This window comes from Mus caroli, chromosome X (assembly GCF_900094665.2).
Source record: "Mus caroli chromosome X, CAROLI_EIJ_v1.1, whole genome shotgun sequence".
NCBI classification, from domain to species: Eukaryota; Metazoa; Chordata; class Mammalia; order Rodentia; family Muridae; genus Mus; species Mus caroli.
This window is the reverse complement of record NC_034589.1, coordinates 144,029,059-144,043,056: the sequence shown is the minus strand read 5'-3', so window position 1 is coordinate 144,043,056 and position 13,998 is coordinate 144,029,059. Positions and strand designations below refer to the sequence as shown.

The window sequence follows — 13,998 nt, the reverse complement described above, 5'->3', positions numbered from 1 at the left end:
ACATATGAAACTCAATGATATTTCTTATAATGCTGTATTTAGAATAGAAAAAAAAATCCCAGAAAAAGCTTCAGTGTACACAAATGTTTAGTCATGTGTACAAAGATGTGTAGTCAATATCTTAAATGAACTTAATGGAGATCGTGTCCATTTAGCTGACTTACTAAGTCATAGGTCCCCATGTCATATGTACATCTATGAAACACAGGAACAAATGGACAGAAATCACCAGGTGGTAGTACAACCTGATCCCATTCAATTAAACTGTATGCCTCAGAGTGAACTGTTTGTTCCCATGACTATTCAAGTCTGATACTATATATTGACTAGTATTTCAATAAATATTACATAAACAAGTTTTCCAGTTCATTCCAAGGTAGATCTTATTACTTTAGAACACTTACTAAAGAACACTTCCAGAAATCCCTCTTATCTTCTATGTAGCCTCTATTTTGCTCCTTCCTCTTCTAAATTTGATCATGTTCCCCTCCCATCATGGAATATACTATCTTGGGTGCAAATCAATGGCACTGCTGGCTAAAGTGTAACACTGTGGCACAACACAGAAAAGTCTCTGGGCTAGTCTGTGATATCAAAAAGAAAAAACAACAACAAAGGAATGGGTGAGAGGAAGGAGAAAAGCTTAAGAGGTGAGGAGAAGGGAAGCAAGAAAAAAGAAACACAATGCTTCCCTTTAAGTTCCCAGTGGGGGGCTGGTGAGATGGCTCAGTGGTTAAGAGCACTGACTGCTCTTCCGGAGGTCCTGAGTTCAAATCCCAGCAACCACATGGTGGCTCACAACCACCTGTAATAAGATCTGAAGACAGCTACAGTGTACTTACATATAATAAATAAATAAAATCTTTAAAAAAAAAAAAAAGTTCCCAGTGGGTACTGACACCTCCTGCTACAGTCCTGCAATGTAGCCTGCTATACTTCTAAGGAGTACCCCGCACTCAAACTGCCAGCAGTCTACTTCTGAGCAGCTGGCTCTTAACCTCCATTCCCTTCAATTTCCTGAGAGGCTAGCCCTATAGGGAGTTAGCTATAGATCCTGCCTCACTGTGATTCTTGGAAGAAATATGATCTCATACAGGTTAAATATCTGCCTAGCATCTAAATGCTCCAGAAGCATGACTAGTTACTGTTTTTCAATTAAGATATCCTGCCCAGCCCACAGCACAGTGTATCTAAGAAATGAAAGAAGGAACGAATGGTTCTGAGTTTCCTCACCAAGCTCACCCCTGAACGCTTCTTGGTGATATTTTCAGATTTAAACCTTCTCATAAATCTTTATAGATACCATAGACGTTCATGAATGTCTTTACCCACTTTCCATCTACCCTCCAGCAACAATAAAACCTTGGGGATGGAAGCAAAAAATGATCATATAGAATTGATAGGACTTGAGACAACATAGAGGAACCAGTCAGGCTTAAAAATGAATGTACCAAACTGCATTAAAAAAGATATTTGTCTGAAATCTATAGCTGACAGGAGTCAGAAACAACATAGGAGACTCACAATCATATTACTGTAAAAGGTTTTATTGTTTAATCATTCTTTCACCCCTCAGCCCCATCCAGTCACTCATTCTGCTTTTCCGATCATTCTAAAAACTTGAAATATAGCCCCCTCTATGGAGGATTTAAAGAAAAGCAAAGTGAACATCAGTACTTCCCAGCACACCTTTATTAGGCACTATGTCACAGTGCCAGAAGTGCTAGTTTGCAACAAGTGAGATTTTCCTAGGGCTCCACAGGGTAGTCCTTTTTCAAGGTCACTGGGGTGCTCATAGACTTGAAATGTCGCTGTCCATCTAAATACAACATGGACTCTGAAACACAAGAATGACTCCTCTGAAGAAATTTGCAGCACTTTGGACAACCATACAGATGAATGACTATTTGGGAAGAATAGGACAACACTGTATATGCAAAACCAACTACAGGAATGCACTTTGGGGCTGGAGCTACACAACTAACCTAAGAGAGAAGCCCCTGACTCCATCTCGTTTTGCTGGCTGAACTAGTCTTTCATTATCAGTGGCTGCTTGTGGTTTGCACCAGCTCTGTGTATGCCCCTATACAAAGCAGCAACAGCCATTCCTAGGGGGCAAAAGGCATGTTTGGCCGTCAGGGCTACAGAATTCTAAAACTATAATCTCCCAAAGACATGTGCATGGGCTAACAGGCTTGGAGACACTGGTGAGGATAATTTAAAAGCAAGAGGGCTAGGAATATAGCTCAGTGGTAGAGCACATGTCCAGCTCATGTGAATCCCTGGGATCAAGGCTCATTTAAAAGAAAAGGGCTGAGAATATAGCTCAATGACAGAGTACTTGCCTAACATATGCAAATCCCTGGCCTCAGTCCCATCCCACAGGGGGGTGCTGGGGTGGTGTTGAGAATTTCTTCTTCTCATTAGAAGGAAACAATCATCACAACTTACCTCCATATGTTTTAGGGAAAATCAAGGGTACTTCTTTTTCCGACATGAATGTAAAATGAAAGACATTGGTGGTCATATGCTCACGACTGTCAAGAGAGGACACTTCGCTATGGACTCTAACTTGAATGTAATGGTCCTGGGTGAAGCATACCTAAAAGATTATAGACACAAGATTTTGTCAGTTGCTTTAAGAATGGGGAAGGAAACCAGTCATAAGAGAAACACAAAAGGTAAAAACTTCTTTTCCAGACCCAAATGACAAAAACAAAAACAAAAACAAAACAAAACAAAAAAAAAAACACTTTTCACCCCTCATGATACACCTACCTGTGAAGAAAGAAAGAGCAATGAACCAACTTCAACAGGTTTCTGAAACATGATATCATCTACTGTTACCACATATGGCCGGGAACCTCTATTGGAGAAAGCCCAAAATTGGAGTGAGTTGCAAAATTCAGGTCTCAAATATTTCCCTTAACAATTCACTGATGTAAAATATCAATGATCAAAAGAAATGATCAAAAAAGGGGAAATTATCAAATGCAGCTACTATGAGTGTGATATTAATTAAAAGCAAAATTTTGGGGCTCAATATGCTCCAAATATACTGTATTGATATATAACATTATCTAGGAATATATAATGAAAGTTTTACACTAAAGAACATTATCAGAGGCATTTGGCTTTGATTTCATAAAACTGTTTCCCTGACTGACTTAGCCCATTGATTAAAGACCTACTGAAAAAAATATGGCAATATGTAAAAAGGAAAAGAAAGAGTGATTTGGGACGTATAAGGTCAGTGTCATCTCTTACATTTGCCACTAGTATGATAATCTCCCCACCCCCAAGTACACAGAGATCTTATATAAGGTATAATCCTATAGTGTAGTTCATACCCAGACTGGTTTAAAATGTTTCCTTTTAGTAGACTGGAGAAAGTGACTTCTCAGAAGGTAACTTAACTTGAACTTACCCAAAGCTACAAGCAGTAGCCCATGCAAGTTCATATGCTTTTCTCATAAGAAAACCACCAAAGATCCGATTGAATACGTTTCGTTCCTAAAAAACATAAATGAGTACTAATAAAACTCTGTGGTTATCCCTTATATAGAAAACAAAGAAATTAACAATGCTATAGAAAATGTCCATTTAAACATGTGCCAAAGTTTAGACAATTATCATGAATGCAATCCATCAGATTCAGAAGACTGCTCACAAAGTTCTAGTACCTGAGGGTGACAAATATCCAAGCTCTTGAGTTTTGTATCCTCCATCCACACTGCTTTAGGAGGCAAAATTCGACTCTGAAAACTTATAGTCCTGTGCAAGTGGAAATGAATTAAATAAACCCTGTTAATGCCATGTTTTTCACTGTTGAAAAGAAATTGGTTACAAACATGACAAGTGTGGCTCTGGAAAAGACCTTGCACTCGAATACTTTCTCAACTTGGGAGTCTCACAATCTTAACTTACTTTGGATCCAGTGTGCTAAGAAACAGTTCATGTATGATATTCCTCTCCTCAGAACTGGGAGCCACTTTCAGCAATGAACTGGTACTAAAGGCAATCCTTCGGCTCTTGTTCACTGAAGCATACAAAATGAAGAAGTATGATCAGGAAGGTCACCCCATAGCATCTATGGTGCCTTGTGACCTACAAAGTATTTCTCAGATTCAAAATCATACCAGAATAATTTATGCATATATCCAAGGGAAGACCACAGCAATCACATAAAATTTCCAGAGATGGAGCTGGGACATAGTTCAATACTAAAGCACTTTATTCACATGTACAAGGCCCTGGGTTCCAAACCCAACACCACCAAAAAAAAAAAAAAATCCCACTGAGTATTTTTTTTCTTTTTTTAAAATCTACATATCTATATATCTATTTTTGGTTTTTCGAGACAGGGTTTCTCTGTGTATCCCTGGCTGTCCTAGAACTTGCTATGTAGACCAAGCTGGCCTCGAACTCAGAAATTTGCCTGCCTCTGCCTCCAAAGTACTGGCATTAGTGATTTACTTTTTTTTAATGTATTTTGATTTTATGTATGTCTGTATGATGGTGTCAGGAGCACTGGAACTGGAGTTACAGATAGTTGTGAACTGCCATGTACATGCTGGGAATTGAACCCCTGTCCTCTGGAAGAGAAGCAGTGTTCTTAACTGCTGAGCCATCTGTCCAGCCTATTTTCTTTCAGATGGAAATTCTATCGGTTTAGTATGAGAACACTGGTTATCATCCTGATCTACAGCCCTGATCTGACTAGTACTTACACAACTAAGATATACTTCCCATTTCATAAAAAAATAGCTACCTGTGTTCCAGTAAATGGCTCTGCATCCATGCCCATACTGGCAGCAATAAGTGGATTTAATGAGTTTAAAAAAGAATATATGAAGTAAGAAGGGAAAAGAGGGCAGTGGGTGAGGAAGGAAGAAAATGAAGGGAGGTTGGGGGGGAGAGACTTAACCAAAATGTATTATATACATGTATGAAATTCTCAATCAGTAAAAAATGAAAAGACAAATTGCTTCACTTAATACTGTGCCATCAATAAAATTGTTCAAAGCATGAGCTCCATGGGATAATAAATAAATATTCACTTGTCTATCAAAAAAATCCTGGCATGGGTAAAGCATTTGACTATTATAAGGAATCCATATAATCTTCAATAGTCCCTTCTATAGTAAAATTAGTATACTTATTTTTTTTTTTCACTATAGGAAAAATAACATACATTCTCCTTGTTTAAAGAGCTCTTCTTCGTCTTTATTTTCCGGAATGAGTGGATTTACAAATGCCGGCCTAAAGAAAACAGAAAATTTTAGGTTAAGATAGTGGCTTGATGATTCACCTCTGTAATCCCAACATTAGAGATGATGAGACAGGAGGATGTCAAGACTTAGGCCAATCTGGCCATAAATAAATAAATAACACAAAACTAAAAAAAAAAAAAAAAAACCCACAGTGTATGCTATTATCTAATAAAAAATTAAGATGAATAACTGCCTCCTAGTTTTAAGGTTTTCATCAGGGTTATGTCTCAATGGTTGAGTGCTGGGTCTGGCATGCGTAAGGTCCTAGGGACCAGCATTACCAACATGAAAATGTCTTCTCTTGCCATTTGTTTTATGTAATGCTCACTGGTAGCCTCACACAAGGAGACTAGAACAATTAAGTAAACCTGCTTATAGATACCTAACTATACACTAGAAAGTTCATATTATAAAAAGAATACTGATTTTTTGCATAGCAGCATATGCCTGTAATCCTAGCACATGAGAGACAGGGGAAGGAGGACTAGAAATCCAAGATCATCATCATAATGAGTTGAGTCCAGCCTGACGTCCATAAGGCCCTGTCCAAAAAAGGGACAAAGAAAACAGGATACAGGTACTTGCCACTATAAACCTGATTCTACTCATGAGAACACAAATACGAGTTTAGTATGAACCCTACAAAAATCTCAATGTCTTCAAAGGGAGAAAACAGTAGGGGTACTTCTGCTAAACAAACACAATAGGCAAATGTAATGCAGGACCTTTTAGTGCTTCAGTTCTCAACCCGTTAGCTGTGACTCCCACAAGGGTTGCATAGCAGGTATCCGAATATCAGACATTTATATCATGAGTCATAACAGTGATGAAGTAACAACAAAATAATTTTATAGTTGTGGGTCACTACAACATGAGGAACTGCATTAAAGAGTACCAATGTCAGGAAGGTTGAGAACCACTGCTTTGATGGATCCTGAATCTGGGGCAGAAGTTCATGAGGATATTTTAGGGAAATATGATGAAATCCAAGTATGGATCATATATTAGATTTATATAATTGCTATACTGTTAAATATCTTGGAAACATTTTGATATAAAGGCATTGGAATCATGTAGTAGGATTACTTTGTTCTCATGAGACACACACTAAACTAGTGACAGGTGAAGTCAACCAAAACTTACATTTAAATGATTTAGGAAAAAATGATCCATGTGTATATTTACAAATGGTAAGAAAGGAAGACAAATGTGGTACTATGCTGACCAGGGAATTTAGGCAAAATGTATACAAGGGTTAACTGCATCGTTAAAAATTTCTCAAAATAAAAGAATAAAACAAATAATAAATATGATGAATCATTAAAATGATAAATAAAATAAAAAATAAAAATTCTTCAAAATAAAAGAATGAATTCATCAGAACTAAAAAAAAATTAAGGAGAGTTCTTCACTATAATGAAGGAATCCAACGTATATCATTTGTGAATCTTAGATTTCAAGCCAAAATACTAAATTTTATATATACATATATGTATATCTATACATATATGTATAGATATACACATATACACATAGACATATATGTATATATACATATATGAATGTATATATACATACACACACACACACATATATGACATGAAATTAGAACCAAGACTATCTGGGGAAATACAGAGGAAGAAAGGTGAACTAAAAAGATGGTTTTGGTCAATATGATCCAAGCCTATATAATCCAGTTGTACAAAAATGTCTTTATGATACATCATTATGTACAATGAATGCATGTGATAGTGTTACCAGTCTGACAGAATATGTTATCACCTGGAAGTTAGGTCCCTGGATGGACATGTAAAGGATTATCTAGATTATGTTAGTTTCTAGGCATACCTATGGAAGATTACCTTGATTACAAGGTGGGAAGACCAGCCCATTATGGGTGGCATCCTTTTCTTGCTGGGATCTGGGACTATAGAAAATAGAAAACGTGAGCTGAATACTAGCATTCATTCACTGTTATCTGCTGCCTGATTGTGGATGCAATGGAGCAGCTTTCAGCTCCTGCTACCCTGACTTCTCTATCTTGACCTGCAAGCAACACCAAACCCTTTGTCCCCTAAATTCCTTTGTCAGGGTATTTTACCACAGCAACAGGAAAAGAAATTAAGATATTACATAACACATACAAAACATTGTATAAGACCAGTAATACCATAGCTCATAAAGGACCTGCTGACCACCCTGGTGACCTGGTGAATTTTATTCCTCAGAACCACATGGCAGGACACAGCTGACTCCTGGAAGTTTTCCTCTTACCTCCAAACATGTGCCATATCACATGCATGTATGCTTCAATAAATAAATAAAATTTAAACTGTTTCAAGTAATGGTTCCCAACGTTCCTAATTCTGTGACCATTTAATACAGTTCCTCATGTTGTGGGGACCCCCAACCATAATATTTCGTTGCTACTTCATAACTATATTTTTGCTATTGTTAGGAATTGTAAACATCTGATATACTACTTGTAAGGGGGTCGCAACACACAGGTTGAGAACCACTGCCTTAAAGAAACAAAGGAGCTCCCTTTCTGCCTGTACTTCTACTTGCATTAGATAGCTGTCTCTTGTGAGACTATGCAGGGGCCTAGCAAACACAGGAGTGGATGCTCACAGTCAGCGATTGGATGTATCACAGGGCTCCCAATGGAGAAGCTAGAGAAAGTACCCAAGGAGCTAAAGGGATCTGCAACCCTATAGTTGGAACAACATGATGAACTAACCAGTACCCCGGAGCTCTTGTCTCTAGCTGCATATGTATCGAAAGATGGCCTAGTTGGCCATCACTGGAAAGAGAGGCCCATTGGACTTGCAAACTTTATATGCCCCAATATAGGGGAATGCCAGGGCCAAAAGAATGGGAATGGGAGGGTAGGGAAGTGGGGGGCGGTATGGGGGACTTTTGGGATAGCATTGGAAATGTAATTGAGGAAAATATGTAATAAAAAAAAAAAGAATCAGCACTGTCCCCAACCCCACAGCCCTGTCTGTCTCCCAGCGCACCTGCAGTAACCAGGGACACAGGTGAGACCCCCACCCCAATACCCCCACCTGTTAGGACCCCACAATACCCTGCTCCATGGACTCTGCCCTGCCCCAAAATTTCACCAAGAAATCCTACAGCTGATAAATAACTTCAGCAAAGTGCCTGGATATAAAATTAACTCAAATAAATCAGTAGCCCTCCTTAATACAATTGATAAATGGGCTGAGAAAGAAATTAGGGAAACAAAACCCTTTACAATAGCCACAAATAATACAGAATAACTTGGGGGTAAGTCAAACCAAACAAGATCTGTATGACAAGAACTTCAAATCTCTGATGAAAGAAATTGAAGAAGACCTCAGAATATGGAAAGATCTCCCATACTTGTGGATTGGTTGGATTAACATAGTGAATGGTTGGATTAACATAGTGAAAATGGCTACCTTACCAAAAGCAATGTACAGATTCAATGTAATTCCCATCAAAATTCCAACACATTTTTTACAGACCTCAAAAGGGTAATTCTCAAGTTCATATGAAAAAACAAAAAACCCAGGATAGCAAAAACCATTCTAAACAATAAAAGAACCTCTGGTGGAATCACCATCCCTGACCAAAAGCTGTACTACAGAGCAATAGTGATAAGAACTGCATAGTACTGGTACAGAAACAGACAGGTTGATCAATGGAGTAGAATTAAAGACACTGAAATAAAACCACACACCTATGGACACTTGATTTTTGTCAAAGAAGTTAAAACCATACAACGGAAAAAGAGAGCATCTTCCAACAAATGGTGCTGGTCAAACTGATGTCTGCATGCAGAAGACTGTAAATTGATCTATATGTATCACCTTGAACAAAACTCAAGTTCAAGTGAATCAAAGATCTCAACATAAAACCAGATACACTGAATACAAAAGAAGAGAAGGTGGCAAAGAGCCTCAAATGCATTGGCCCAGGGGAAATTTTCCTGAACAGAACACCAATGGCACAGGCTCTAAGATCAACAATTGATAAGTGGGACTTCATGAAGCTGAAAATCTTCTGTAAGGCAAAGGACACTGTCAACAGAACTAAACAGCAGGCTACAGACTGGGAAAAGATCTTCACCAACCCTACATTTGACAATGAGATAATATCCAAAATATATAAAGAACTCAAGAAATTTGACACCAACAATTCAAAAAACCCAATTTTAAAATGGGGTACAGAGCTAAATAGAGAATTCTCTTTTTTTTTTTTTTTCAGCATCACTCACACTCATGTAAATAGCCCTAAATGAACCCAGCAGGTCAGAAAAAGATAGGAAAGTAGGAGAGAGACTTCTTGTGAAAAGGGGGTTCAGCAGAACTAGGAAGAAGAAGAATGGGCATAAATAAGATGGACTAAAAGGTAAATATGATCAAAGTACATTGTGTGTGTGTGTGTCTATGCAGTGATCTAAGAATAAATAAAAAGGGACAGGGAACTGAAACTCAAAATCCTGTTGAAATCTTGGTGGTTGGAGTATGATTAATAAAAAGGCAATTTTTTTTTCATTATTTGCTTAAATCTTCTTCCTTTTTTTTTTTTTTCATTTTATGTGCACTGGTATTTTGCCTGCACACATGTCTGTGAGAAGATATTAGATCCCCTGGAATGGAACTTATAAACAGCTGTAGGTGCTAGGAATTGAACCCAGATCCTCTGGACAAGCAGCCAGTGCTCTTAACTGCTGAACCATCTCTCTAGCCCCCACTTCCATGATTAACGAGGAAAATAATGCAATGAAATGTTACTTTCATAAATACGAATTGTCAGAAATTAAAAATAAAACAAAACAAAAGGCTAGTGGGGATAGTCTGAAAGAACAAAGATGTCTCACCCCCTCTAGCCAAAGACAACACATCCTGAACATCAAGAAGAGCAAGGACTACAGTTGATTTGAATATACATAATATACCTTGTCCATGAAAGTCAAACAGCTTTCCAAAGAAAGAAATGGGAATATCATGTTATTAGCTAATTGATCAAGTCTTTATTCTGAAAAATGCATATAATTTTTAACAAATCCAATGGCCTTAATAGATAAGGGAAAGCTTCCTTTACAGAACTCAAACTAATAAATGAAGGGGAAATGGCAGAATTTAAAAGTTGTCTTGTATATTCCAATGACAATGATTATAGCAATGATCAATTATGTACATTAAAATTAACTAATGTGAGGAGGGTGTATTTTAAGAGGGTTCATTAGATGAAGGTACCTGCTACCAAGTCTGACTGACAGCTTGAGTTTAAACCCTGAAACCCACAAGAAATTGAGAACCAATTTCCAGAAGCTGTCTCTTAAACTACACACACACACACACACACACACACACACATACAAACACAACACACAGTCAATCAATCAAGTAAATAAATAAATTGAAAATATGGAAGAAGAAGTATCCAATCAAAAGATTAAGAAGAATACACGAAGAAAACCTGAACTCCACTGTGGAGAGATCAGCCCATCCTTGTTGAATACACAGATCAATCTCAGCAACATGCCAGGTGGAACCTACTGAATTCACATTCTGGCGCAACATTCAGGAACAGTAACACTGAAAATTTGCTCTCCTTAGCATCTTGACTGAATCTAACATGAAGCTTGATTGTACTTCAGATACAGGATATAATAAGTGCAGGGTACCAAATAAAAAGAAGTAAGACATCATGAGGAAACGACAAGGTAAATCCAGGAAGTAGGATATTTTGTGTACTAGCCCAGCCTTACAACATGTTAACAATACAAAATGTGGGTAATGGAGACACACAAGTAGGCTAGATTAAAGCACACTTTAGAGAATGTACAACTTGTAAGTATACCAAAATCCAAATTGTACACTTTAATAGGTGAATCACATAGTATATGAATTATATTTCAATAAAGCTATTTTTGAATTTTTGAGTTTTTTTTCAGTGCTGTGTATCAAACTCAGGGTCTCATACAAGCTCACCAAACATGATACCAGAGAAATAAGTTTCTAGCATGGTGACAAAAGTTATTTAAGAAAATAGCCAGTTTTGGTATCACAGTACCTGAATTCAAGATATATTATAGGCCTGGTATGATGGCAAACACCTAGCATCCTAGCTTTTAGGAAGCTGATGCAGGAAGATAGCAAGTTTAAGACCAATCCGACCCACATAGTGAGTTCAATGTAAGCACAAGATAATTGCTAGACTTTGCCTCCCAATCACACAAACAGTTGGGTACTGGTGATGATACATGCCTATAATACCCAGAATTAAGATAAACTTCAAGATCATTCTCAGCTACACAGAGTTTAAGGACAGCTTGGGCTATATTATATATTAGACCCTGTGTCAAAAAACAAATAAGCATATTGCATAGATTTAGAATGTAAAACAGGACATTACTGCCATCAAAGAACTTACAGATCAGTTGAAGAGAATAGAAAGATTACAAGAACAATAACACACCTACATTATGTAGTACAAAGGACAGTCTTCAACAAATGATGCTGGGAAACCCAATATCCATATGCAAAAGAAAGAAACTACAGTCATCTCTCAGCACTTACAAAACATAACATAGCCTAGCAGTGGTGGTACACACCTTTAATCCCAGTACTCAGGAGGTATAGGCAAGTGGATCTCTGGTTGGAGGCCAGCCTGGTTTACAGAATGAGTTTCAGAATAGCCAGAGAAACTTGTTACATGGAGAAACTTGGTGTCAAAAAAAAAAAAAAACAAACAAAAGAATGAGCGAAACACTTAAATCTAAGACTTGAAACCATCACAAGAAAACAGGAACGCTCCAGGACACTGAAATGGGTAAGGACTTTTGGTAAGGTATCTCTAGGCCAAAACAAAAATAATAATAATAAAAAAAAAATAAATGAAAAAAATAAGCAAATGAGATTACATCAAAATAAAAAGATTCTATTGAGTAAAGGAAAAACTCAACAGAATACAGAAAGGACCAAAAGAATGGGAGAAAAAGCTTCACAAACATGCATTTTAGACAGAGTTGATATCCAGAATATATGTTACTCAAAAAATGTAATAAACTGATTTTTCAAAATGGGCAAATGATCTCAATAACTCTCAACAAAAGAAATAGAAGTGGCTAACAAGTAACTGAAAAAGTCTTTAATATCTTTAGCTATTAGAGAGTGAGTCAGCAAGTCAAATGAGGTAACAATTCACCCCAAGTGGCTATTTTTACTTTAAGAAATTAATACTAGTTAGTTCAATTGGACTTGCCAACTTTATATGCCCCAGTACAGGGGAATGCCAGGGCCAAGGGATGGGGGTGGGTGGGTGGGGGACTGGGGGGGGGGAGTGTATTGGGGACTTTTTGGATAGCATTGGAAATGTAATTGAGGAAATTACCTAATTAAAAAAAAAGAAAAAAAAGAAATTAATACTAACACTGATACAGAGGAAAAAAATTGTAGATATTCTTGGAAGGAATGCAAATTAGTACAGTCATCATAAAGAACTTTCTTCTTAGAAATAGATATGCTACATAGCCCATGTATCTCTTGTCTGTATATATTTAAAGAAAATTAAATTAGCATACCAGAGATAGCTATACACCCCTATGTATGTAGCACTATTAACAACCACTAAGATAATTGAGACAGCTTAGGAATCCATCAGCTAATGAATGCAAAAGTGAAATGGCATACACATATACAATTCACGTGTCAGGGAGAACGTCCTCTGCAAGAAAGTATACTGAACTAAAGTGTATTATGTTAAGGAAATGAGCCAAAGACAGGAAAACAAGTACCACGTGTTCTCTCATCTATGCTAAAACCAAGTCAGTCTGAAAGAAAACCAGTGACTCCTACAGCCTGGGGAATATGGAAAGTGGGTTTACTCAGGACATAGGGTATGTATTCAATAAAGTAAATGCCTACACTAAAGTATTCTAAGGTAAAATGTCATCATGTATGAAATTTGTTTTAAAATATTTGTTCTTTAGAAAGAAAATATGAATTTTTCAAACATGTTGCAATTAAATCTGTTAAACTCAGGTCACAGGCATATAGAAACTCATTAGTTTTCTCTTTAGTCTTATGTTTCATTGAAGTTTTTCAAATTATGGAATTATAAAAAAGCAGCAATTACCCCTTATTTTCAGAATCTCGAGCCACCATTACAAAGGTTGCATCCAAAACAGGCCAATATTTCTCATCATTGTGCAGCTAAAGAACAAAGAAAAGAAAAACAAAATTGTAAGAAATGTATTTATTGGGAAGACGTACCATGTTGCAGCATCATCTACATCTGCATCATCATCACCATTTTAAATTACTATATAGTATAGTCAACACCTTATGTGTGAATACAGATTCAAAGGTCAGATCCCTAAGAACTAAAAGTACTCCAAGTCTAAGCTTTATCCAAATGTTATACCCATGTCAAAATTAAAAGATACTACTACCTCTTAACTGAGACAACTGGCCAGGTGTGGTGGCACATGCTTGAAAACCTAGTAACTTGGAACGCTGAAGCAGAACAGTGCCTGTGAGTGTGGGGCTAGTCTAGTGGGTCTCAGGCTAGCTTGTGTGATTATACTCCTTTACAACTGTGGTCCTGCCTCTATTAAGAAAGGAAGGGATTCCTCAGGTGAGAATTCTTTGTTCAGTTCTGAGCCCCATTTTTTAATGGGGTTACTTGACTTTCTGGAGTCCACCTTCTTGAGTTCTTTATATATATT

At 37.2% G+C, this 13,998-nt stretch overlaps 1 protein-coding gene across 1 annotated transcript in view; it reads right to left on the bottom strand.

Annotated features, from left to right (window-relative positions):
• Positions 1-1,529: 1,529 nt before the first annotated feature.
• The window catches only part of Acot9 (acyl-CoA thioesterase 9), a 39,461-nt gene continuing 26,992 nt past the window's right edge, over positions 1,530-13,998 (bottom strand). Inside the window, exons 8-15 of the mRNA XM_021153108.1 lie at positions 13,407-13,483; positions 5,195-5,262; positions 3,928-4,039; positions 3,684-3,774; positions 3,428-3,513; positions 2,779-2,866; positions 2,452-2,602; positions 1,530-1,837 (exon numbers count right to left, since the gene is read on the bottom strand). Of these exons, the coding sequence (XP_021008767.1) occupies positions 1,749-1,837; positions 2,452-2,602; positions 2,779-2,866; positions 3,428-3,513; positions 3,684-3,774; positions 3,928-4,039; positions 5,195-5,262; positions 13,407-13,483 (762 nt within the window). The 3' untranslated portion in view covers positions 1,530-1,748. The remainder of the gene's footprint in view (positions 1,838-2,451; positions 2,603-2,778; positions 2,867-3,427; positions 3,514-3,683; positions 3,775-3,927; positions 4,040-5,194; positions 5,263-13,406; positions 13,484-13,998) is intronic.